Source organism: Gavia stellata, chromosome 1, assembly GCF_030936135.1.
Source record: "Gavia stellata isolate bGavSte3 chromosome 1, bGavSte3.hap2, whole genome shotgun sequence".
In the NCBI taxonomy this organism is placed as follows: domain Eukaryota; kingdom Metazoa; phylum Chordata; class Aves; order Gaviiformes; family Gaviidae; genus Gavia; species Gavia stellata.
The window spans coordinates 11,274,375-11,301,328 of NC_082594.1; the positions used below are offsets into that span (position 1 = coordinate 11,274,375).

The 26,954-nt window shown below is 41.1% G+C and overlaps 1 protein-coding gene across 2 annotated transcripts in view; it reads left to right on the forward strand.

The window, feature by feature from the left end:
• Positions 1–26,954, forward strand: part of FAT3 (FAT atypical cadherin 3) — a 323,651-nt gene that overhangs the window by 266,272 nt on the left and 30,425 nt on the right. For both annotated transcript variants that reach the window (XM_059827150.1, XM_059827219.1), the window contains exons 13-19: positions 7,765–8,154; positions 10,703–10,917; positions 11,583–11,720; positions 14,383–14,526; positions 15,081–15,278; positions 17,769–18,567; positions 26,735–26,869. In XM_059827150.1, the coding sequence (XP_059683133.1) occupies positions 7,765–8,154; positions 10,703–10,917; positions 11,583–11,720; positions 14,383–14,526; positions 15,081–15,278; positions 17,769–18,567; positions 26,735–26,869 (2,019 nt within the window). The remainder of the gene's footprint in view (positions 1–7,764; positions 8,155–10,702; positions 10,918–11,582; positions 11,721–14,382; positions 14,527–15,080; positions 15,279–17,768; positions 18,568–26,734; positions 26,870–26,954) is intronic.

Sequence of the window (26,954 nt, forward strand, 5' to 3'; positions counted from 1 at the left end):
TTTGTAAAATAAATATTACAAGATACTTTCCAGAGGATGGCTCATTGTCTTTAAAACATACATGGAGCTTCCTGTATCTTTACCCATGTCTTTGCCTCACTGACTTTTAAAATAATCCAGGGGTTAGTGCACTAATGCAGGATATGGAAGACCTGAATTATTAATACCTTTTTCTGCAGCTATTCAAAACAGCATTGCATAAGTAAGGACTTATAGTTGAAGTATGGGGTCCTTTCCACTGTCACTGAAGCTGTTTCAAAAAAGGATTCAGGAATCAGCCAGAGGGAAAAAAAAAAAAAGATACAGGTGAGCATTGCTCTGTAGCCTGGTGGGTGATTGTGTTCTGGGCTCTGTTCCCCAGGGCTTATTCAATGAAAAGTAATAGTCTATGGCAATGTACCCTTATACTCCTCCTTCCTGGAAAGGTGTCCTTACCATTAGACTTCTCTTCCATAAGGAGAGTGGAAGGGCAGTGCCCCACATCCCCCAGTGAGCTGGCCAGTCCTGAGGACACCTACAGGTCCCAGTTCACCCAGTGAGTTGTTCAGGAGAAAACCTAGCTTTTGCCTTCTTAATAAAGACAGAAGCGCTTCTAGGAATGCAGAGATACAGCACATTGGCCCCTGAAAAATTGCCAAATAAAAAATAGCAGTCAGGCTCCGTGGAGTTTAGACTTACCTAGTGTTAGGAGGTAAACAAAGAAGGTGTTTGGGGATTATGATAGAAATCTTAGGTTTCTGCCTAAACAAGCCCTACTTCATATTCCTTATTTTGCTTCCCATACCTAGACACTCAGGAGACCTAATCCTGTAAGCAGTCAGTCTGTATGACCCTGTTGTTGAACCTTTCAAAGGGCTAGGTTTTTAAAGCTGCAGATAGGTAGTCAGGGGAACTTAGTCACCCAACTTGCATTCAAATAATGAGTACATGTGTATCAAGATGACTAAGAAGGAGCTAGCCTGTGTTCAACAGGCAAGTCATCAAACCAATCTCATTTCCTTCTGCAGCATGCGAAGAGGCCACGTAGAAAGAAATATTATAGGCACTATAGTTTAGGTTTAGTGAGGTTTTTGACATTATACCACAGGATATTTTTATAAGCAAGCTAGGGAAACATGGTCTACGTGAAGCTGTTATCAGGTGAGTTTGTAATGAGTGTTACACTGGAAGGATAAGTTAAGAAAGGTACTGGGTGCAGCATTGCTCTTATTTTCAGTCCTGGGTGGATAAGTAGGCATAAGGTCTGTATTGCTAGGTGTCAGAAAGCAGAACGGGGCTGCAAGTACCCTGGATAGTGTCAAAGTCATAGTTGTGGGATTTCACAGTTGGAAAAGTGGTATGGAAAATGCAAGTCATCAAGATAAATGTGAAATCCTGTGTTTAGATAAGACTAACCAAGTGCACCAGTTCTGACTGGGTAGTGACTGACTGGGCAGCAGAACTGCAGAGAAGCAGCTGTACTGTGGTGAATCACAGGCTGAATGTATGTTTACACTTTCATATTGATGTGAAAAGGCAAATACTTTAATGAGATGGGTAAACAAGAGTAATGCTAGAAAACAGAAGTAGTTCTTTCTGTTCACTTGGTGTTGGTAAATCCTGACCTGAAAGGCTGTGTTGAGTTTTGGTACAGCACTTCCAGGAAGGTGTGGGCTACCTGGAGATTTACAAGATCGCGGGTCTGGAAAACATGTGCTACCAGGAAATACTAAAACAGTTCAGAGGGGGTGCCAGGGAAAAGAGAACTGAGATGATAAAGTATAACAGTCTTCAGATATCAGACAAGTAGCTCTGAGGAAGGTTGTCAACCTTTGTACTTTTTTTTTCCCCCTTGTCTTTTATTATTTTTATTCAATCTCAGCAAAAAGTCAGAACAAGATTTTTATTTGTAAGAAAAGTGAGGCATTGGGGCGTGTTATCCAAGGAGGTTATGCAAGCTGACGATCAAAGGATAGGCCTGTGTTTGGGGATAAATTTCTTTAATTTTTGAGATTTCCAAGACATTGTTAACAACGTGGAGGCAAAGAACTAAACAAGGAGAATTGCACATCTTGGATTATGTTGACTGAATAAGTCCTGTATTTAAACTGGATCACTGAAACTTATATATATGTGTGTATGTGTCTGTGTATATATATGCATACATACATACATACATGCATATTTTTTTTTATAGATATATATATCTCTTTCTCTACATGTGCATTCCATTGCTTCAGGCTACATTGCCCAATGTTGTCAGCTGCAATGCGTAACCATAAATCAGGTGTATCCAAAATGGCCTCCCGCACTTCAGAAAAATAATCAAGCTTATGCCTGATCAGCACAAGGAGGTGAATCACTCAGAAGCACTGATGGAAACAAGTATTCATGTCAAGTCATGTAAGCCAGTACCCTGGGATATGTAAATCTCTGCTAGAAAAGAGAGGGCAGGTGAGCCAACCAACCAGAGCTCATCTTCCCACCAAAAAAAGACAACACCCCACCCAGCTGAAATGGAAAGCAGGATTTTAGACACCCATGGAAGGTATCATACCACTAAAAGCTTATGCCTGCCATTTCTGTCCAGTATTTCTCTTCAGTAAGGGATTGGTACCTTCATCTCTGTTCTCTGTAGCCGTGCTTTCATCCCATGGTACTGTGACTCTGCTGGAGCACTGGTGTGAGTAAAGGCATTTGGGTCCCCACAGAAAAGGGACAAAGCAGTGAAAGTCTGTCTCAGTAGCGGTGTTATGGATTGAACTTGGCCAGCTTTTCTGCTTAAGTTGTAAAAATCCCTTGAAATATCTTTCCCTATGGGGCTACATATTCTTCTACAATTCAGCAAGGTATTTCTGGCAAGATTTTTCTCTTTCATCTCAAAATGATGGGGTAAAGTATTACAAAATCTGGTTTAGTACTTGTCTTTTGTCTTGTCTGCTATTAATGAAGTTGTGGACTTCTAACTTCCAGTAATTGGTGTTGTGGTTAACATTTGAGTAATCAAGAAAGGCCATAGGTACATGCCGGTGTTAGTAGTCACACCATGAAAGACAGAGGCAAAAGGAAGCACAATAATCAAATACCACACTTGCAAATCACTGCTAAGTTGACGACTAACTCTTTTTACAGCTCTCTTCCTGGACGGCTTTCTGTTTTACTTCTTGTTTGTTTATTTTTAATGCTTGCCATTATTTTTCTTCCTAGGTTTTCAAAATGAAAATGAGCAGATGACAAAGTTAAGCATCATTTTCCAGAGATAAACAAGAATGAGTGGGCTAGCTATACTTGGGGAAACACAATAAATAATGAGTTCAGGGTGACAGATGAAAACAGAAAGGAGAAACACACTATGTATGGTCTTTAATACGTGTAAATTTTAGTTTGTGTGTGATGCACTTTAATATGTGTAAATTTTAGTTTGTGTGTGATGCTGTTGGCAGGTAATGCCCACTGCAGAAACTCACTGTCACATGGGGATTGTGCCTGTTGTGTTAATGCTCAGCCTTCTAATTGGTGTTGGTCTGTATCAAACCATGTTGTAAGTCCACCATTTTCAATTGAGCTGCACTTGAATACTGTGTTCAGTTTTGGGGCCCTCGCTACAAGAAGGACATTGAGGTGCTGGAGCGTGTCCAGAGAAGAGCAACGAAGCTGGTGAGGGGTTTAGAGCACAAGTCTGATGAGGAGCGGCTGAGGGAACTGGGGTTGTTCAGTCTGGAGAAGAGGAGGCTGAGGGGAGACCTCATCGCTCTCTACAACTACCTGAAAGGGGGTTGCAGAGAGGTGGGTGTTGGTCTCTTCTCTCAAGTGACAAGTGATAGAACGAGAAGAAATGGCCTCAAGTTGTGCCAGGGGAGGTTTAGACTGGATATTAGGAAAAATTTCTTTACTGAGAGAGTGGTGAAGCATTGGAACAGGCTGCCCAGGGAGGTGGTGGAGTCACCATCCCTGGAGGTATTTAAAGGACATGTAGATGTCGTGCTTAGGGACATGGTTTAGTGGTGGACTTGGCAGTGTTAGACTAAAGGTTGGACTCAATGATCTTAAAGGTCCTTCCCAACCTAAATGATTCTGTGATTCTATGAGTTAGACAAGGAGGAATTTGATACTCCTGAATTATAAAGAGAAGTTATTTTGTTTCCCTGGTGCTATTTAAAGTAGTAATAACATAGAAGATGTCATTATGTGACATTCAGTGCATGCCCCTTTGTTTTAGTACAGAAGAAGACACGAAAAATAACCCTGTTTGAAGGATGGCATTTGAGGTACTAGATGGTTGTATGTTGTACAAGCTTTTCACACCAGAGATTTGGCAAAGGGCAATATTCTATCATATGCTAATACAAGTCTAAATAGAAAATGTGCTTGCTTATTCCTTTATTTAAAAAATGTGCTGCAATCCTCTTATAGTAATAGTAATTCCTGCAAAGCTTTCCATGTTCAAATAGCTTATGTTCGTGATTGGCACCTTAGAAATCTGAGAAGTTTAAGTGAGTAAGTGAATAGACACAACACAGTTTGCAAACATTAATCCCCCAACAGCTGTGGGCAAGCAGTGTAGGAGGATTGCTCTCTTTACCAGTGCGGGAATCATGGTGTTGGCGCAGTTGTTTCCACAGAAAACATCTCCTTTATAGTCACAGCAGAATCTAACATCACCTCCATGACAGGAATGCCATTGACACACACTGGTGTACGCTTCTTTCTCAGCAGATGGTAGCCCTTGGACTAAAACATTTTGGATTTCAGTAGAAATAACTTCCTAATTCACCTTTGCCTCATGCCCATTTTGTTTCCAGCCTTGGGTCGGGAAGCTGAGTGGAAACAGCTATTGATATAACACAACACTTTCTTCAAAGTGCTGTTTCTGCCACAGCTTTTCATTGAATTCATTCTTCTCCCAGGAAGCAAGTGTTAAGCCCCACAAAACACTGTGGGAGAACGTCAGCAGGCAGCTGAGATTTGCCTCTGTATTTCTCCTTCTATTCTGCCTCTGCATTCAGGCTGAAAGCCACCAAGAGTTGGTATCCGTGAGTGTCCCAGCTCAGGTCCTCTGCCCTGATGTTCTGTGTCTCCTTGCATAAAATGGCATTTTCACCCATAAAAGCTTTTCCTCCAGATCCCATGGGAAAAATATGACTCTTTTCGTCATCAAACCAGATTGGTACAAGATAACCCACATCCCTGGAACTTCTGTATTCCTCTCTTGTTTTCCAGGAAGGAAAAATAAAAGCACTTGCCTTCAAGAAGTAATTCTCTCCATTTCTGCCTAAAAATCCCTTACATTAGAGTTAGCAACCAGAACACCATAATCTGTACCTGAAGTGTCTCCATTGTAGGATCACTATGAAAAAACATTATTCAGATTTTGTTAATTAATGGACATCAACTTTAGGAAGTAGCCTACAAGGAGAGTGGTCGGATTACGTATCAATCAGATTGCAGTCACCGGAGTTACCACCTCCTTTATGTAAACTCACCCTACGTGATGTCACATACACCAAATTCTGTCTCTCCCCATTCCCCCTTGCAAGATACTCTTGCTGAAGTTTTGGGGTGTTTCAAAACACAAGTCATGGGTAGGCCATCTCCTTTCTAGCTATTTATGCCTTTAAAGACCATGGTATCTGAATATTCTGTCTTGTGCCCAGGTATGCTGTAGTGAGTATCGAACAGGGGTGTTGTGCTAGAGAAAAACCCAAACCAAACTAAGACTCTCCAGCGGTCACAGACACATATGCGTGGAAGGTGTCTGTTAACGTCCCTGCTTCAGAGAAGTTTTTAGTTCTATGTAGAAACTGGCAGATATCAAGAAAGCCCAGTATAGAACACTAAATAGCTTTACAGTTAAAACTCATGTGTAGGTTAGGTGTTCAACTGCATGCTCTGAACCAGGCAAAATCCCATTTTCCAGCATCCCCAGGGATCAGCTCTAATTACTAGCTCATCAATTGTTCTGGTCAGGTCTGTCCCTTTTGGTAAGTGGGAGTTCGGGGAGGATTTCTAGCAGAAGGAGATCCTCCCCTGCTGGAAACGTAAACATGCCTCCAGCCATTCAGGCCCTCAAAACCTTCCGCTGTCCAGAGGGTTTTGCTCCTTTTTCACTTTTGTCAGTTTGGTTGGTTGTCAGCTGACAGAGCGTTTGGATGCATGTATAAAGAGGCTAAGTGAAGAGGTGAGCACGGTCTCCAGCAGGCTGTAGGGTATTCAGAGTCTAGGTGGTTCAGCACATGGAAGAGCCTCCAGCTAGTTTGTGGGCTGAGCTCAGTTCCTTCCCTGTAGGACAGGAGTCAACTCCTTGGCTGCCTTGCCTCTTCTGCTGAAGGAGGGCCTCTGTATTTTTCAGATATGAGATGCCATGGTGAACAGAGAGGTTGTGCTGGGATAAAACAATCCCAAACCTGGTTCATTGCAATATTGCCATTTAAAATTTTCCTTATTTTAAAGACATTTGAATGTTTGAAATATACTCTGGTGTCGCAAGGACTGCATAAAAACCTTATTCCCTGAAGAGGCCAAACAGTAATTCCTAACGCTCTCCAAGCAGGGTCTGGGACTTTGTAGTTGCTCTAGCTTTTATGTGCTGTGATTGAAGAAAGAGTCTCCCAGCTCCCCCTTGTGTGGATGCTCTACTCCTGCTACATCAAGCAGAAAACAACTGTGATTTGTGCTGCTTTTGATCAGACATTTCTACAATGCTTTGCTGCTGGAAAGCAGAATAATACTGTCACAAATTTTAAATTAACAAAATATGCCTAGAAGGGATTGGTAGCTCTTGTTCATCTGATTAATGTCAGGCTTGTAAAGTCTGTTCTCCAACAAAAAGGGCAGCAAATGTTCAAGTGAGAGATGTTAAAAACAGACACTCTCCATTTTAGTGAATCTCTGCGTTTCAGTTATAATCTTTTAGTGAAGCACCCAGAACCAAATCACAAAATCAGCCAGCGTCAAGCGAGTTGAATTCGTTTGTATCTGTGTTCACCTCTTATTAGATTTGAAGTGGCTATCCCACTGTAGTGCAGCAAGCAACCAAGTCAGTACCTTCCCCTCAGGCCTTATTACTGACAACAACCTTAGCATAAATCTGCATATTCAGCAGCTGGATGGATGGGTGTTGCGTATTGAGAAATACAGGCAGGATTTCAAAAACACAGGATATCTTTCGTACAACTCAATTTTTCCTCCCAAATTGGGGGACTGGGGGACTTCCCTTTCTAAAATGTCCATATTCTGGCAGGAGTTCTTTGATGCAGCTTTTGTCTAACAGGTATTGTCTTATGATAATATTTTGCTGCTCAGTAGTGGAATCAAGGCAGCACTGGTAGCAAGTACATTCTGTGCCACCTGATGTATTTTTATGGGTTTATTTTTCCCTTATGTACATTTCTATTCATTCAAGATGTGCTCTGAGACATTTCCAATTTCTGCATTCTGCCTGTCTCGTCTAATTCAATTGCAAGCTTTTCTGGGCAAGGACCATATCTGGATTCTGCTTTCAAGTTTCATTACACAGCAGTTCTGCAAAGTGATCTTTTAAAAAGTATCATGATGAGGGAAGGAACTTAACTTATCCACTGGGATTTGACATGTGAGAAGAGCACGTCCCGAACTCCCAAACTTTCAGCAATACCATGCCCCCAGGCACTCCTACCTCCATGTGCTCCACCCCCATTGGAAATGAGCAGTGTGATAGCAGATTTTGCTTAGGGTTTCCATTAGATGGGAAGAGGTTGTTGTTTTCTTTATTTCACTTTATCGTTTTCACATTTTCTTCTCTTTCAGGTGTGAACAGAAAAGTTACCTATTCCCTGGCAGACTCTGCAGATGGTTACTTCTCAGTTGACCGGTCATCAGGAATCATTATTTTGGAGCATCCACTGGATAGAGAGCTTCAGTCTTCCTACAACATCAGTGTAAAGGCCTCAGATCAGAGCATTGTGCTGACCTTGTCCTCTTTTGCCACCGTTACCATTACAGTGCTAGACATCAATGACAACCCCCCTGTGTTTGAAAGAAGAGACTATCTTGTTACAGTACCTGAAGACACCTCACCTGGCACTGAGGTCCTTTCCGTTTTTGCTACAAGCCAAGACATTGGTACTAATGCTGAGATTGCCTATCTCATCAGATCGGGGAATGAGAAAGGGAAGTTCAGGATTAACTCAAAAACAGGTTTGTAAAGTGGCTATTACTTGTAAAGCAAAGCGAAAGCATCACAAAAACGTGAATGCTTTGGGGAAGGCTCTTGGACCAAAAACTTTCCAAGAACAGAGACTCAGAGCTTGTCAGTGCCGAATTAGTTACACAGTTAAAAAACAATTTTAGGTTGGAGAGTGATGTAAATTACAGTCACACTCAGCTGCCCCAGCTCGACTGGAGAATACTTTTCTCCATTAATATGTCTGTTGAAGTCAATGTAGATGTGACAACCCGTTAGCCAAACTGTGCAACCCTTACAATTATGAACACTTGCAATATCTACCTGCTTACCAGCTGAGCACAGCCTCAACTGTCTGGACCTTAGCAAGCATCACAGAGCTATCAGGACCAAATAGCTGGCAGTCCTAACATGTGATTGCTCTTTATACAGCTGTATGTAACTTCACTGACTTAGGTTGCTCCTGATTTGTGTTGTCTGACTGTTGACTTAAGCCATGGTTTGGGTTTGGTTTTTTTGGTTATACATCACAAATTTTCAAAACATACTGCTGCTTCTCTTTAAGAAATACTAAGAAAAGCTACCTTACTTGGTGCAAATGGCTCATTTTCTTTGAATTTCCTTAGTGGGATATATTCTTTATCCTTATTGAGGCTTTAATCCGTCAACAGTAAACTATGATTCTTCTGGGCTTCCTGTACTGGATGGCCTTATTATCATAACATTCAGGATGACCAGTACAAATCTGCCACCAGAGCTTCAGAGGAGAAACAATCTTGATTTTGAAAGCTGAAGGTAACACTTGTTTGAGTGCAGCTGTAATAACCAGTAACCTGGAAAATCTCAGAATGATGCATTGTGTCATTTATATTACTGTGTGCAAAAATCTCTCTCCACTCTGCTGAGGCCATTGCCTTACATGTAAGGGACTTAACATAATTGTGTGTTGTCTATTATCTTCATAATGTTGATTAGTGCTAACAAAATTTAAACATAGATACGCCTAGACAGCAATACTTAACTTCACGTTTGACAATGAAGCCAAGGAGATAAATCAATAAAAACCCATAATGAAACTTAATCACACAAGGAAAAAAAACACAACTATTTATTATTCATTAATGTGTGACAGCTCCATTATTATCGGTTTAGAGGCAGGAGCGCAGTTTCCAGACAGCCGAGTGCTGATGTAGCATGCCTGATCAGGGCTTGAAAAATAATGCCCTTCACACCATTTATCAGTGGGAACTCTCTGCTAGCCACTTGGAAGCTTCTCTTCAGGGCTCCTGCTTCCAGCAAGTCATGCTGAAAGGAAGGATTCGTTTGGAGAGAGCCCAGACGAGATTAAGAACGATCCGAGGTCTGTAAATTGTAGCTTATCAGGAAAGACTGAGGAATTGAGGCTATTTAAGCTAGGAAAGAGAAGACATGCTGCTAGTATTCAAGCCTGTAAAAAGTACCTACGAGGAGGAGAGGAATAAACTGTTCTCCATGCCCAGTCATGAGAAAAGAAGTTGTGAGTGGGCTTAAATTGCATTTGGATTATTTCAGTTAAATGATAGGAAGACATTCCTAACTGTAATGATTATTATGTAATGAAATACATTTCCTAAGAAGGTTAGGAAACTGATGTTGTTGGAGGTTTATAAGAACATTAGACATGAGTACCTTCAAGAATGATTAGGTTTAGCTGACCTGTGTTGGGCAGCAGTTGGACTAAATGACCTTTAAGGCCCATACATCCCTGCTCCTGATAGGTCTATATTGAAAAGGATTTGGCTTGCCAAGGTTTAGGATTTGCTTTTAAGTCTTTCCTGCCATGCCCAGTATTACTTCCTTCAAGGCATCACTAGTAATCTGTGCACAACCCAATCCCCCCTTCTTGTTAAGGTTATGGGTACATGGAAAGCAAGTGGAGGGCTTACATAAAAATAATTTCTATCCTAGAGGGGGTCTGGGTGCATGGAGTGAGTCAAGTTGCAGAGAATCTTAGTTTTGATTGGGTGGTGAGGGAACCCAAAATTCATAAACCTAGTTGAGTTGGGAAGTCTCTGTTTAATCACATAAATGATAGACAACTGATTTCTCAAAGGTATCCATACCCCATTCATTTGTATTTAATTCATGAGAAGTTAATTACGTGGGAGTGAATTTCTGTTGACTTGTCAGGGCTGATTTCCAGAGTCAGCATCCAGTTCTCCACAGGCTCTGTGCATGAGCCCAGGCAAATGAGTGGATATGGCCCCCACTTCTTCATCTACGATACTCGTATAATAAAAGCCATTTTCATGAGAAAACATTCATTGCTTCATGCCTTGTGAAGGTCCTTTCTGCAGAGGCAACCCAAGTGCAATTGGCATCGTTCTTTAATCAAACGACAGCAGTAGAAACCTGACCAAATATTTTTATTGGATTGGGCAGTGTTACAGTTAGAGCAACATGTTTTGTATGTGTGCCATAGTGATAAATAGCATGCTGTACTGTTTACTACAGTCAAATCCCTTAGTCCACAGCATTATTTGTTTTTCACTGGCTGTTGACATTCCTTCCTTTGCTTCAAAGGAGCGATTTCCATTTTTGAAGCTTTGGATTATGAATCATGTAAGGATTTCTACTTAGTAGTGGAAGCAAAAGATGGAGGTATTCCAGCCCTGAGCGCCGTTACGACTGTGAATGTAAACGTGACAGATGTTAATGACAATGCACCGAAATTCAGCCAGGTGGTCTACAGCGCAGTCATCAGCGAGGACGCTGCCATCGGTGATTCAGTGATAATGGTGAGTGAGGCCATGGGCGGCATTTAGGGGGGATGAAGCCCTCTGCCACATGACCCTTAATAAAATACTGCTGCACTGGTTAATAATGATAACTACTGCATCCTGAATCACCCAAACTGTTCTTCAACCAATACTCTGTGTCTGCTGCTTCTTTCCAGGCTGCTGCCAGTTTCCCCCAAAAGGAAGTAGTAGTAGTATCGACTGTTTCTTTTTAACCCCAATATGCTGTCAAAGAGCAATGGCATGTTTAAGGCATTGCATTTCATGAGGCTGCTAGAAACAAGTGGGTTTTATTGGAAAGGCAGGATTCAACTTTTCAGTGAAATACATAATATTTGTGTAGTCTGGCATGCAGTGTGCCATACCCAAACCTCACCATACTCTCATCTTGGAACTTGTGGATCCAGAAACAAAGTGTTGTATGGAATATTAAGATTAAAATACTGTACATGTTTTAAGGCTAGAATTTTGAAAAGGTCCAAGGGGAGCCTACTATCAAAAACTGATAGGCTTGATGCTTGGCTTGATAATGTAGAGGTGGGCAGTTCAGGTGTAACTAGTCTGATGGAATATGAAGTCTTACCTTTTGGGGTGTCGAGCAATTAATGTATCATACAGATGGCTTAGTATTTGTTTTGCTAATTTTCACTTTTCTCTCAAAAAAGTTGATAGCAGAAGATCTGGACAGTCCTTCCAATGGCCAGATTCATTTTTCCATAGTGAATGGGGATCGAGACAATGAATTTTCGGTTGATCCTGTTTTGGGACTCGTGAAAGTTAAAAAGAAATTGGATAGAGAAAGGGTAAGACGTGGGACTTCTTATCTTACAATCACTTACAGATGTGTATTGATGTCAACTCTGCTGCTAGCTTCTTCTGAAGAAGCTTCTTTTACACTCTGCAACAATCGACCTAAGATGCTCCAACAGGTCTTTCTAATGTTCCACTTCTTCCCACCCCAAGCCTATCCCCAATCCTATCTACCAGCCAACTGCTCTGCTAGCATTCCCATTCTGCACCAACTCAGCAGCTGAGGCCAGATCCGGGAAAAAAGCAACCCTGGATTTCTCCTGTGGTGCCACCGGCAGCTGTTGCTGTGTTAATGAGCTGCCTCCTCTCTCCCGCGCGTGCAAGCACACGTGTGGAGCGATGTGTGCGACGGAGTGATTACAGCATACTCCAGATTGTGGCACCAAGCACCGAGCTGAGACTTCAGCCATTAATTAGCGCTCTGCAAAACATGTCACTGGGGACGTGATGTTATGAAGTGGCCAGGCTGTACCAAAAGTGAAAGAGTGCTTCATTAAACAGATTCTGCTGCTTTGTTTGCTCACTAGATTATTCATTCAGGGTGATTTATCACCATTTTGCCATAGCTAGCAATTAGCAGCTTTTGGAAAAAAACAAACAAATACAGTGGCCTGGGCTACTAGCAGGGCAGGAGAGTGCTACGTGACTACAAAAGTCTTGCAACCCATGAAGAAATCCATGCCTTCTGCCCCTGAGCAATTCATCCACGAAACTGGGGAGGCTGATGGCTGTCCTCAGAATATGGGCCCATCTGGAAAAGCTCTCTACTGGAAGCAGGGCTACTGCTTAAAACAGTGGCAAATATCCTTTCTGTATTATGACAAAAGCAGGATTAAATTGTCAGTGTTTGGTGGCAGAATGACTGTACCGCAGACTCTCGAGGACAGGGAAGTAACAATGGCTGTGCATGTTACAAATTTGCTGTAATATATTTCTCTTAAATGGCACAAGCTTAATTTCTTAATATGATTTTATTTTGTTTCTGAAGTGCGCTCATGTACATCTGCATTCAGACACACACATTCGCCCTCACTGGTGTGTGCGTGTTCAATGCCAGCTCTGTTAGATCTGCATTTTCCAAAGTTTCTCTTGGTTAAAATAAGCTGTGATATTGTCTTTTTCTTTGCTTCCTTGGCACATTTCCTAGACACAGGTGTTTCTGACCCCTTCCGGGAAAATGATACATGATGACCCATCTGCTGTAGATCCCCAAAGGCAGTGCTGATTCCCAGATTTTAGTGGTTTGAGAAAACTCACTTCCAGAGATGTAATTACATAAAAACCATGACTTTTGCCACCTACCATTCTGGGATACATGGAAATGAAAGCAAATGTGCACAAAATTTGGGAAAGACCCCACAAAACTGTCAGTCTTGACTTTAGCTAGCAGTAGAAATTACAGTTCAAAAGGGAAAAAAAAGAAAAAAGAGTCATTCTCTGCCTCCATTTCTTGACTTTCCATAGTTCTGGAAAGTTCTTCCTCCCCTCTCTGCCACTACACCCCCAAATCGCAGTCTTTCTCCTCCATACAACCCCTCCAAAAAAACTGTCACCTTTTTCTTTAGCTTGGTCCCATATCCCAGAAGAGTCCCCTCGTTTTGTATGCTTAGCCTGTACTCCTCCCTCCTACCCAAATGGCTTTTATTTTTCAAATGGCTTTGCATTTTCTCTTGCCTTGAAAAAGCACCTTTAACATTACATCGTTCCCTTCTGCAGGGGCGTGTTTTTCCCCTTCCCAGCCCCTCACAGAGAGGCTGGAGCGGGGTGTTTTCTCTGGCGCGTGTGTTGCCCTTTGCTCGCTCCCCCGTAGAAGGATTCACAGGCAGACGTGTCAGCAGCTCTCCCTGGGGAGCGTGGAGCGATATACAGCGAAAAGCAGCCGTAAGACGTAAGGAGGCTGACATAAGGATGCAGTTCATAAAACCAAACTGTCACCCGTAAGCTGTGCATAGACAGAACTTTTGCAAATTGTCACTCACGCCTCTCACACAGGCACATATGTGCATAGAGGGCCCGTGGGTGATGCACTGAACTGCCCACACTGTGCTGAGTAGCTTGTGGCTGTTGCAAACAAGTATCAGAAAACCCGTATCTTCTATCAAATGGTGGATAATATCGTGTTGCTACAGAGACTGTGTTCTCCCTAGTAGTCCCAAATGTCTTCCGGTGTGTTTAAGCCAACTGTCTGTGAACTTTTTCTTGGTTCTCCATCACCATGTTAGAAACGTGTGTCAAACTGAGTTGGCTTTAGTAAGTAATTTATATAATATCCTGGAAACCAACCCCAAGATAAGTAGAATCAGGTCACATATCCCAGCTGACACCTAGCAGACATGAAAATGTTAGCTACAGTAGTAATGGCTGAGTGGATATTATCCATCGTTTATTTTTTGTCTGCCCCTTTGTTTCAGGAAGGCATCATCTGATACAGTTATTTTAATACAGTGAAGCTCTTACATTTATTGATAGCCTTATAAAACAGAAGTCGGGACACAGTGCGGCAATAAACAGGATAATGTTATACTAAGGGCAGGGAAGGTAATGAGGCCAAACAGCTTTCCTTAGAATATGGTAGATGGTGCATTGGGTGTAAAGAACATGAATTAGAATTTAGAACCACTTTCATGATTATCTAATGTTTTCACCTTTTTGCAGATATCTGGTTATTCGTTAGTTATCCAGGCAAGAGACAGCGGCACCCCTCCTTTGTCTTCATCTGTGACAGTCAACGTGGACATTTCCGATGTGAATGATAATAGCCCTGTATTTACCCCAGCTAACTATACAGCTGTAATTCAAGTAAGTTTATCCTGCACATCCAAAACTTCTCTGACTTTTGAAATACAAAAGCATTTGGTTTCAGTTAGGTAGCTTTCGATGATTTATCTGCCAAAGATGTATCAAGTGATGTTATTTAAAGGGAAATATAAACACGTCTTTCTTAACTCTTTGGTAAGTTTCTCTTTGGTGAGGCTTTTTATCCTCAGCATCTGTCACACATTTTACTGTTCACTCTGTTGCGCCAGAAATTGTACTCTGGCCTCAAAAAGTCTGAGCTGGGATGAGTTCGCACTTCTTTACACCTTGCTCGGGGTGCAAGTCTTAGTGGTTAGTCAGTCCTGGTCAGACACAGTATCAGGCAGAGTTAATCAGTCCCTGGAGCTGTGGTGGGTACCTCCATCTCTGCTACCAGTCCATGAGGTGTAAGCGGTGCCATATAAACGCTGCTTGTGAAATGCTGTCTTGGGCAAAGAGCGTTCAGTTGATATTCTCAACAGCAATATGTGCTGTTTTGTGATTGTGATATGTATCATTTTAATCCTTTTCTTTATACGCTGTGTATATCTGTAAAGGAAAATAAGCCAGTGGGCACAAGCATTTTGCAGCTGGTAGTGACAGACAAAGACTCATTTCACAATGGCCCCCCTTTTACCTTCACCATCCTCACTGGCAATGAAGAGGAGGAGTTTACGCTGGACCCTCACGGCGTCTTGAGATCTGCAGTCATCTTCAAGCACATGGTTGCAACTGAATATGTGCTCTGCGTGCAGGTATGGCTTCATTTTTGCATCTGCACAGAAGCAAAAACCCTTATAGTGCTAGGTCATCTGTGCATTACTGGTATGGGTTGGTTTTAATTGACTGTATTCTATGAGTAAATACCATGCATTCCAGTTGACAAGTGTGCGATATGGTATATTTCCTTTGATGTCCTTAAACCTAATTTCATATAAATATAAATAGGTAGCCAGCCACCTTTCCAATTTCCTCTGCATGAAATAGATTTTCTGAGCAGCGGCCGTTATGATTTAAGATTTTCATCTTTTTTTTTCTGTAGCTAAGCAAGGAAAATAAGCAAAAATGCGCTATGTACATATAAATACACCACAGAACAAGTGACAGTAAAATATTGTTCTAGGAAGGAAAATCACTTCTGCTTTTAAGTCATAAATTTAATCATAAATTTTTGGAAGCCTACCAAGAATTCATGAAATCACATTTCCAAGGTCAACATAGCTTTTAAAGAATGTGAAAATAAGACATGCAATAGAAGTCCAGCTCAAACTTAGCTTTAGAGTCATTGTTGAGGAACTTTGTAACCAGGGTAATTTCGTTTACAAAAAACTGTAAATCCAAAAGTAATTTGTCCACATTTCTCAGTCCTGCCAGAGAAAATGTAGTAGGGTTCAGTAAATATGCAAGTCAAGGGAATGAACTACAGCTCTTCATTGAAATGGGACATGGTCCTCTAATCTAAGTCTGAAATGCAGGCTTCCTCCACTTGCTTTACCGGGGATGATTTCTCTAAATACAGCCTGTCTGCTCCTTTCCAAGCACACTTAATGCTGTTTGTAGCAGTGGCATCCTCAGTTAGTTGCAATTCAAAAAATATAAGCTCTGATGCTGATAGACAGTTCAAATCAAAGTAGTATTTTACAAGTTTGCCGTTTAATATTCCTGCAACCCATTTTTTGAGCCTTGTAGGAAAACAAAAAATCTCACCTTTCATTCTTACTGTGCCTTCATCCTAAAATATCCTGCTTTCAAGGCAAATTGCTAGCCAAAGTTCCAGTATAGCCAAAATTGGGCATTAGAATTAAATTTAAGCAGCATCCTCTAGCTATATAGATCCAAGTATGTCATATAAATGAAATATTAGACAGACCACAATGTCTGAGATGCACCAACATGTTCAGAAAACCACGCTGTTGGATTGTGGAGGCCTAATTCCTCTGAGTATTATTTTCTTTAGGGATTTCTGCAGTGAAAACATGTTTTATAGTTTCCTCTTCTGTATAGACCATAGAAATGTATCTTTCCATTCATATGTGCCAGAGTGCTGCCTTCTTCTTTCCACCATCAGGTTCCTCCCCTGTGTTAGGTTTATTAAAAAGTAATGTTAAAATTGAAAGTGGCATGGTATGTAAACTTTGTGCATGTATGTGTGTGTATGTGTGTGCACATACACAGAAAATCTTTTCTTAAATACTCCACCAAGTCCTTTTAGGAGTGAGGATGAATGAGTTTTAGAGTGTCTTAGAGTTACCAATCCTTTCTTAGTAATGTCCATATTACTATTGCCATCCTGTCTTTTTTTTTTCTTCAGATTGTAAATTTTCCACCCCATGTCCAAATACAAAGATCTTTGAATGTGTGCTACATCTCTGCCCAGTGGTATTTCAGTCTTCTGTTCTTCTCTGGAGCAAATAAATGTGTGGAGCAGTATATCTTAATAGTGACTTCAATGAAACATTTTTCTTAGTGCAGGAAAGGACACTGATTCAAGTTTGCACACCTTTCTGTCAAGATGGCCTTGGGTGTTTTGTCATACTTGCTCTTTTACTCTCTGTAAAAAAGTGCAAATGATGCTATCATACATGCTCTGAGTCATATAGTCATCTGTCCAAGTGCAGTGCTGCTCTCGTATTTTATCATTAATAACAGCACAAGCACCTATTTCATTTTTGGAGAGTGATAAATCTTATTTATTTCAAGCATATTTCCTTCCAGCTTCAAGTAAAGTAGTACAGAGTGCTGTAGAAAAACTCTGAACTCCCTCACATCCACACGAACTAAGCAGGGTCTGACACACTTTGGAGCACACCAAGCAATGCAGAAACGGATGCTGGTGTTTCGCTGGGCTTCAGTCTCTTTTCCAGGGTAGAAGTGAGCCCAAACTCCATTTGGTGCAGAATACACCACATTCAAATGGCTCTGTTGTGAAGAGGACAAGTGATAGCTGTGGGATCCTGGGAACATTTCAGTTTGAGTAATGAGACATTTTGCTGACACATTTCTCTCTGCAATCCACTTAGATGAGATATCTGTGCTTCCCTAAAGAGTTTCTAAGTTCCTCTGCTAGAAATGGCTGAGATGTTTCTTTACATATGTATTTTGCAAATGCATTTGGGAAGTTCTTTTGAGAGGTCTTCAGAATTACTGATGCTGTGAAAATATATATAGCAAGACGTTATGGTTGTTAGCTGTGTTATATGAGTGGTTTATGTTGGGTTTTTGTTTTTTTTTCTAAATTACATTAGGCAAAGGACTCTGGGAAGCCTCAGCAGGTTTCCCACACTTACGTTCAGGTGAGAGTTATTGAAGAGAGCATTCACAAACCAACTGCCATTCCACTGGAGATTTTCATTGTCACCATGGAAGATGATTTTCCTGGGGGAGTCATTGGGAAAATTCATGCCACAGATCAGGATGTGTACGATGTCCTCACATATACGCTAAAATCAGAGCAGAAAAGTTTGTTCAAGGTCAACAACCATGATGGGAAGATCATTGCCCTTGGAGGGCTTGATAACGGGAAGTATGTCCTGAATGTCTCTGTCAGTGATGGCCGGTTCCAGGTACCCATCGATGTTGTGGTCCACGTTGAGCAATTGCTACAAGAAATGCTGCAGAACACCGTCACCATCCGTTTTGAGAACATTTCCCCGGAAGACTTTGTGGGCCTTCACATGCACGGGTTCAGGCGCACCCTGCGAAACGCAGTGCTCTCCCAAAAACAAGACAGCCTGCACATCATCAGTATTCAGCCGGTGGCAGGCAGCAATCAGCTTGACATGCTGTTTGCAGTTCAGATGCACAACGGTGGTTTCTATAAGCCTGCCTATTTGATTCAGAAGCTTACCAATGCAAGGAGACACTTGGAAAATGTGATTCGTATTTCTGCTATCTTGGAGAAGAATTGCTCTGGACTGGATTGTCAGGAACAACACTGTGAGCAAAGTCTATCTATCGATTCACATTCCCTGATGACCTATAGCACGGCACGAATTAGTTTTGTGTGCCCCCGCTTTTACAGGAATGTGCGCTGCATGTGCAATGGTGAGTACCGCTCCCTCTTCCCCTCCCATCTTTACACATTATGCGATAGGATCGGTTTTATTCCTCTGATGCAGATTAGAAGGGGCATTTCAATTCAGTCTGTTAAAGCCCGACTGGCTGATGTATTGTGGGAATTGATTTCTCAGGCTCAGGAAGAATTGTTCGTGTTTACTGATGTAAATGGAAGTTGATGAACTTTGGCCTTTTACGACAAAGACGGCTTTCCTGGAGGCTCTGTAATCAGAGCCATCAACCAACTTCCAGGGAGGGGAAGGAAGGGGAGAGGAAGGGAGAGGAGAGGGAAGGATGTGGTTTCCCACCCAGTCGGTGCCACCACTGGGATAAACCTGGAGTGTGACCGTAGCAGAACAGCCTGGTCTGCAGCGATGCACCAGCAGTCTCCAAGGAAAAGGAACCCTGACCTAAGCAGTGCAGGTGGAACGGCCTTTTCCAGTCCCCTTTTTGCAGAGAGGCATGGAAACCAATGAAGTATTTTCTTAAATAACTGCAAGCAAGCACTATTTCTGACCTTTAATGCTACAGTAGGTGACAGGGTGGGGTTTTGGCTGGGTTTCAGGCTGCTCCACATTTTGGCAGAGATTTCACGCGGGCATATATGACAAATAGACTCGAGAGCCAATCTTCCTTGTGATTCTGCACTTGGAGTACAAAACCTCAGGCAGTTATAATAATAGTTCTCTTTCTTTTGTTTGCCAGGCTATTTGCTCCTCATTCCACTTCATTTAAGACCGGAGAAAAAAGCTGCTGTAAAATCAATACATCTAAGTCTCCCTCATCTTAAGCACACATGCACACATACGCACACAAAGCAGTACAAGAATTCAGCAGCCATGTCTCTCAGTAACCAACCTTTGTTTCTGCAGCAGTCAGCAGGAATTTGTGTCTTACCATCGACTTCAGTGGGGATGAAAATAGGCATAAATTGCATAAAACTTAACCAGAAATCATTGTCTCCTGCAGTACCTGAATAGGAATGCCATAGAAGTTCAGTTCTGTAAAAATGTCAGAATTCTGTATCTGAGGTATTTTCATGTACATTCAAGAGCAGAATATCTGGTCAATTTTTAAGTAATAGTGTAATAACTTTCAAACAGATGTATCTATTATAAAAACAGTCCACGCTTTGTTACACATGAAAGGCTCTGAAATAAAGGATTTTCACAGGTTTAAAAGAGACAACGCTGCAATATCCTCCAGACAAGTCCAGGAGCCAGTGCAGGACCACTGTCTGCAAAACACTTTTATATTTTCTAAGTCATAGCTTTGTCTCATTTTCAAACCAAGAAATCACAAATCCTCATCTCCATGGGGATAGTGGTACCCCTCACTGTCAGAAATTGTTTTTCTGGCAGCCAAAATTTTCACTGTTTATAATTTCATTTCACTACTTATTAAAGTCAATGATAATGCATTACTCCCTTCAGATACTAATAGTAAGTGGATCTGCCTCATAATCCCTTAGCTTAGCTCCAAAGAAGGGACTTTGCAATGCAGTACAATTCTGATCCACAGGTCTCTCCCTTCTCCTCCCTGCACAGCAAGTTTGCACTGGAAGCACAAAATTTCAGCTTGGACAGGGATTTCCAAATTTTTCTGTGATGTACCAGTCAATCTTCAAAATGTACGGCAGGCTGCTGGAAAGGCAGTGTGCTTGTGCAGGCGGTCTGTGGTCCCTAGCCTGTGGACCATTTATCATGGCCTCGAAGACTGCTGTATGGGAACAGTTGAACAGGCAGCTTGTCCTGGTCCAGCTGGAAAGCTGGACGGGTTCCCACAGCTCCCGTTTGAGCCACTATGTGCTGATTTCCCATGGGTGATCCACAACACTTGGGGTGGGGTTGTGCATGTCCAGTCCACCATCCAGCCTGTAACAAAAAAGCATCCAGAGCTGCTGATTTAAGTATAGCTGCCAGAGTGGTGAAAGCCTCGGTGCCTCTTACTTGCACAGAGGTAAGACATCTTGGTGGGAAGTAAAAAAATCCATGCTTTGCCCTTCTCCACAACAGTTCATGCTTCAGCCTCTTCTACTGTTTTTAATTAAAGGAGCCACAAGAAATGTCTTGGTATTTAGGTAAATACAGACACACACTGTGTTTTAACACATAGGACGTAACACAGACTTCCAAGGGTATATTAATTGGAGAATGTATGTATAGTTTTGCTTTCATGAAGGCTAAACACTAGGCCCAGTAAAAGAGTTAGAAAAATGCAAATACTTCTTTGATCAGTAGTTCTTGTACGTGCACATAAATGCAGCAAGTCAGGAAAAAGAGCACAAAATGCTAGAATAAATTTCTTTTGGCTTGTTTAACAAGACAGCATTAGCAAGATATTATCAGTATAATAAAAGTATTATACTTCTTTTGTTACTAGGATAGTTTCAAGATCCAGTCCAGTAAACATTAATAGCTTGAATTATGACAAAGCCTTTAAAATACTGCATATGTTTCCAGAGATCTGATTCAATTATGACCCAGAAAGCTTGAGTTTGAACTAATTCACTCGTTCTTGAAATATGTATCATACTTGGAGTGTTTTTCCCACTGGCAGATGTCACAGATATGCACAATTTATGCATGCCAGCTGTGCATAACTTACCTAGATTACCTTTGTGAGCAAACGGAGCTATCTAACGTGAAAATACAGGGAGACTGTGAAGCAGGCAGTGGGTGAACTTCAGAGTTTCAGCAGCTCAGCTCTGGAAGGATAAATTCAAAAGTTCAGGTGCATCAATCTAAGCCTTTAAAATCAATAAAATTGAACTAAAGAGTTTTCCAATAACAGACTGACTCCTTAGATTTCTGGCTCATCTGCTTGTGTTTGTGGGAAAAATACCATAACTGGGGTTTGTTTCAGTGTGGCTATAGGGGCTATGCAGTTGCCAATCTCCCATCACATGACATGAGGTATGCAAACATCTGTCAGAGCTTGTGGGAGATAACAATAGGAGGACCGGAATAAATATATTCTTGTAAAATAGTTCTCATGACATTGTAATTTTTCAGAAGCAAGGATCTATTCCATATTTTTATTTTTTCATAATGCAAAGTAATTCTTTTGTGTTGAGACAAAGATACAGGGAAAAAGCAGGTTTTGTTGGGACTTCTTTGCTATAGAGTTGTTTTGCATTATAATCTTACAAAAGTGAGGTTACATTAATATTTTTATGGGAGAGGGCTGAATTGAAATCATCTTGACAAATGTGGGTATGTATCTACATCTGAGCTGGTCAGTCCAGGCCCCATTTGCAGACAGTGGAAAGAATGAGGTATTTTTAATGATGTGATACATCTCTCCCTAGATGTCTAAAATCAGTCGGATGAATCATGCCCTAAAGTTAGATGAGATGAATTCCATTTCAAGTGTTTAATATGGTTCTGGCTTAATAGTTTGAAAGAATTTTTCTAATAGACCCAGAAGTGTTCAGCAAAAGTGCAGACACTCACATCCACATTATTTAATCAAGTGAATAGCAGTCTTGGATCACTTTCTCGTGAAACCAGGCAATTCAGACTTTATGGAGCCACTTCTGCCATTGTGTGAATGTTCTGACAAAAGGAAATCATAGACTGTGATGATCTGCTATTGATATAGGACCTAATCTTCAGAGGTGGTTTGTGTCTGCAGCCCCACAGAGCACGCACTGCCTCTTAAAGAGTCCTGGGCATTTTGCAGGATTGGGCATCAGGGACCCAATTCCTGTGTGTACAACACCACTTTTCCCATTTTCAGGAAGCACACACGTACTAATGAGCCTCCAGCTGTCCTGGTGAGGTGGTCAGGAAGGCTGAAGAAGACAGTGTTCTGCCTGTGCTTGGGAACAAAGAACTGCAGATAAATTTGATAGATTTGATTTGACTGTAGTCTTTTTAACATGGCAGTTGTGTGAGGAGAGATGTTTGTCCCTGTGAATATCCCCCATTCTAAGGCCCATGCTGAGAATCCACAACCTCGTATAAAATGTGGGAGAGCTGAAGCGGCAAGTAGGGGCATGACTGTAGAATCAGGGTGAGTGGGAATTGTTATATATCACTTAAGGGATTTTAAGGGAAACTGTGATCAAGGAGTAGATGGAAGGGGTCAAATGTCTCAGTTTTTCTAAAACTGGGAGAGAATCTGATTCACTAGGACTTACTGTGTGACACAAAGTTTTCCAGGGGCACTTGAGCTAACTGAAACCCATGGCTGACTTGTGCAGAACCAGGTTTGTGGTATCTGCACTTATATGTAGGTTTGTGGTATCTGCACTTATATGTATATCGTAATCATTGCTTACAATACCTGGTCACCGTGCTCCAAAAATGAAAACAAATTGCAGCTCAGGGGTTGCCCATCTTCCCTCCCCACTAAACTAATTTTTAGATCGTTTAAGAGTAACAGTTTGGAGCTTTGCTTGACATGCTTCCTGGGACTCTGGCCTTCAGGAGTCACCTTTCAAGCTTTCTTCTGCAAACAAGAGAAACAGGCTGCTTTTTGAATATTCATACAGATTCGGGAGAATGGGCTTGCAGAAAAACATCAAATATCTCAAGGCTCAAGTTAAAATTATTGAAGCACTCAGTTTTCAAAATGTATTTACATTCTTGGAAGTGATCGTTCTTTGGATGGACAGAAATTAAATAAACATCTCATTTTGCAATGGAAGAGTGTTTTCTTCCTCAGAGGAAGAAAACTCCCACTATAGTAGTAGGGAGATTGCAATACTTTTACCTTCTTTTAGATAATTAAACTGAAGATGATCTGTCAAAATCAAGTGGGTCTATTTCACCTTTTCCTGCCATGCACTGGTTGACACTAGCTCATGTGTCTCTGTGATACCTTGTAGAGAACAGCTTTATTAATACTAATGTGAGTTTCAAGGGAATGCCGTGGATTGACTGGACTTGCCTACAGGAAAAAAAAGATCAATTCAAATCCATATTTCTTGAATATCTTATTGGACGGTAAATAGACTATTCTTTGGAGTGGAAATGCAACATTAGAATAATTTTATTTAAACTCAGGCTGTAAATCTTTGATGTGGACAACATAACCTTGAACGATTTCACAATTTTTCTCTGCATAGTTGTGAAATCAGCCTGAAAATGCGTATTAGCTAGGGCAATGCAATAATGCAGATTTGTGGCTTATGTACTTATAACCATACAGACAGGCGTAGAGCATTTCTTCTCCCAAGTCTGAATATTTTAAAACTTCTGTGACAGCTATGAAATCCTGCTGCAGCAGGATGAATAAAAAGTTGATTTGCTTGTAGCTTACCAGAAGAACTATTCTTGGCCTGCCAGGATAAGCAGTTCTTCAGTGTATCTCCACAGTTGCACTAAATACGTTAGATCCTTTCCATATATATTTTGACTGTGGAAGAATGACTCCGAAGTACAAATCAGAGTTTGAATCAGCTAAAAAACCTGGCAGAGATGGATAACAAAGTAAGCTATTGCTTTATTGCTTCATGTCAAAGATACAGCCATGGGTTAGGGGATGTGAAAATTTGTGGAGCCACATTTGGAAATCTCAGTGCCCCCTTCTGCTGCACAGTGACGAGCTGTGGGGCTTTTGTCCAAATGACTTGTCTGTCAGCTACGCAGAGGCTCGCTTGAATTACAGCCTCACAAAAGGTTTAAGTGTGTTCAGAGAAGAGATGCACTCTGCGTACAGCAGAATGCTGTGTATTATTTGCCACATAAGAATGAATTAAAATAGCTGAAGGAACCAAATAGAAAATACAATGCAGCCTACAGAATATTTAATGACCTGTTATAATTTCAGAAATAATTGTTACTTGCCATTGAATTCCAAAGAATGTGGGGATTTTTTCTAGAAAAAAAACCCTATAGAAAACATCATATTCTCTTTTAAATTCTGCAGACCTTACCTTTAAATAGAATATAGTTCTGTGGTGCAGAACCCTATTAAATGACATTTGTTTCTTGATTCTATAAGACTTAAAGTGTGCCTGTATATTGCAGCTGTTACTCCTGTTAATGTTACCTACTAAAGTGATTAATAAAGATTGTCATGCATCATTTTCTAACAGTGCTACAGGCAGCACTGTAAATCATTTACTGCATAGACCTCTCAAACAAATGTTTGACAAAGGAGGGGAGGATGTTAAAGATTAAATTGACTGTGCTGTACATCAAGCAAGACTTTTACAGTCGTTGCCGTATTTGTAGTCAGCCCATGTCCACTTTGAAACCTACAGTAGTAATTTTTCTTTTTCCAAGAAAATACTTACAGTGCCAAGTGATTTCAGCTATGTTTGCTATGAGCCCTGCTTGGCTTATACTAAAGTGTGAGAGCAATAAGATTCTTTCTTTCATTACTTTCGGAGATATACTCCATGACAGGTTGATTTCTTCCTTTATAAATTGTAAATAAAATACATATGCTCAAACGATAAAGTAGTTTTTGAATATGATAAGGGTCCTGCAATAAACAAGAACTGCCAATATTCGGAAAGTGATGGGTAGGAAAGTGCTGACTTTTTATTGTTAAAATCATCACCTGCATGTATTAAGTAAATGAATCTGATAAGCAAAACAAGAGACGCCTGCCCGTTCCCAGCAACTGGCTCTCCCTCTGTTCAACCTCTGGGTGCAAATCAGCAGAAGCAAAGGCAGGAGTGCCTTTTTTCCTGCACTTAAAGGCTACTTTCATAGCCGCTGCACACAGACATCCAAAGGTAGAAGCTGACCTTGCATCTACCAAGTCCCTTATTGCAACCAAGAAAAGGCTAACTGTAGTGGAAGTCATGTCTTCCTGAGAATTCATATATTAAGCAGCAATAGTTGTATCGTGTTTTGCATTATTGTAGACAATATTTGCAAATCTTTCAAGATTAGGGCAATCAAAACAGATGTAATTAATTTAGACACTTTTAGAACTTATATAGAAGTTTTAGCCAAACCCCATGGAATGCAAGAAGTTCCTTTGACATTGACAGGCTTTAAAGTAAGCCCTTGCCATGCTCAGCTTGATAGATGTTAACAATTTCTGAGGTTTTGAAGAACCTTAATGTAATAGTGTTGCACAAGTATTTTAAGCAAATTTAAAACTCAGTATTCATCTGTCCCTTCAGATTACTTCCCCTACGAAGTTAGTAGCAGTTCTGAATTCACCTATTCTTGGGCAAGATTAGATTCCATACTAAAAAAAGACTTTTGGTAAAGAGTTGACACTAGCATTCAAAATAATTTTATCCAAATTAGGCTCTTCCCCAAATAAAAAGGACATGGATGTTTTGCCCAATTTATAATTATAAATTGCAACTAGCTATTTAGAATTTTAAGCTGCTTCTTTCTTCATTTAGGCAATGTCAAGAAATACGGTGAACTTACTTATTTTTGATTTTCAAAGTTTGTTCACTTTGAGTTCTTAGTGTCCAGAGCAAGTAATCTTTTTTTTTTTTTTTTTTACCTGGACATATGCAATTCCAGGTGCAACAGGACTTGTGTAGTCACAGCCAGATGAAAGGAGGATAGGTTTTGGCAGCCTGGACAAGGTGCACAATGGGATGTGAGATCTCAGAAATGTCAGGAGTAACATGGGGACAGGGCAAGTTTGCCTGTGCCGTATGATCAGGCTGGCAGTGTGTCCTGTGCAGGATAAGGATGAAAAGTCCAGCTGCCACTCTGTAACCCAGAAATGTTTTTTTCTTATTTTGTCTCCTAGGGAACTCTACCTCCTTAAATTTGCTTCTCATGGGTGTTCTGGGGCAAAAGGAGTGCATAGCTTCATGTCATTTGTTTTCTCATATCCCTAAATCCCCTGCACAGGAGGCTTTGTGAGAAAATGACTGTCCTGAGAGTCACAACACCAATTATAAACCAGTTACTGCTCATAATAGTTGGTTTTTATAATACGTTGCCATGGGGTTTAGGGCAGCCTTTGAAGAAGAACCATAACAGTTTTGCTACGTACTTGTCCAAAGGATGTCTCTTCCGTGAAGGTGTTTTGATGATGATGATGATGATGATGATGATGATGATGATGATGATGATGATGATGATGATTATTATTATTATTATTAAGCTATTCTTTGCTTTTACTGAAGCGTGAGATCAGTAATTGTCTTTCATTGCTCTTGTATTACTGAAGATCATGCTTTCCACTGTATCCCTGACAGTATTTTAACTTATTGCAGGAGGACTCTGCCCAGGGTCTAATGATCCCTGTCTGGAGAAGCCATGTCCAGGGGACATGCAGTGTGTGGGGTATGAAGCTAACCGGAGACCGTTCATCTGCCAGTGCCCACCAGGAAAGCTTGGCGAATGCTCAGGTGCATGTCACAGTGGTAAAGGGGGATGTACTTGAACAACAAAGTGCTGCCATTCCCATTTTCTAGGTAGAGGTACCACTGAAGT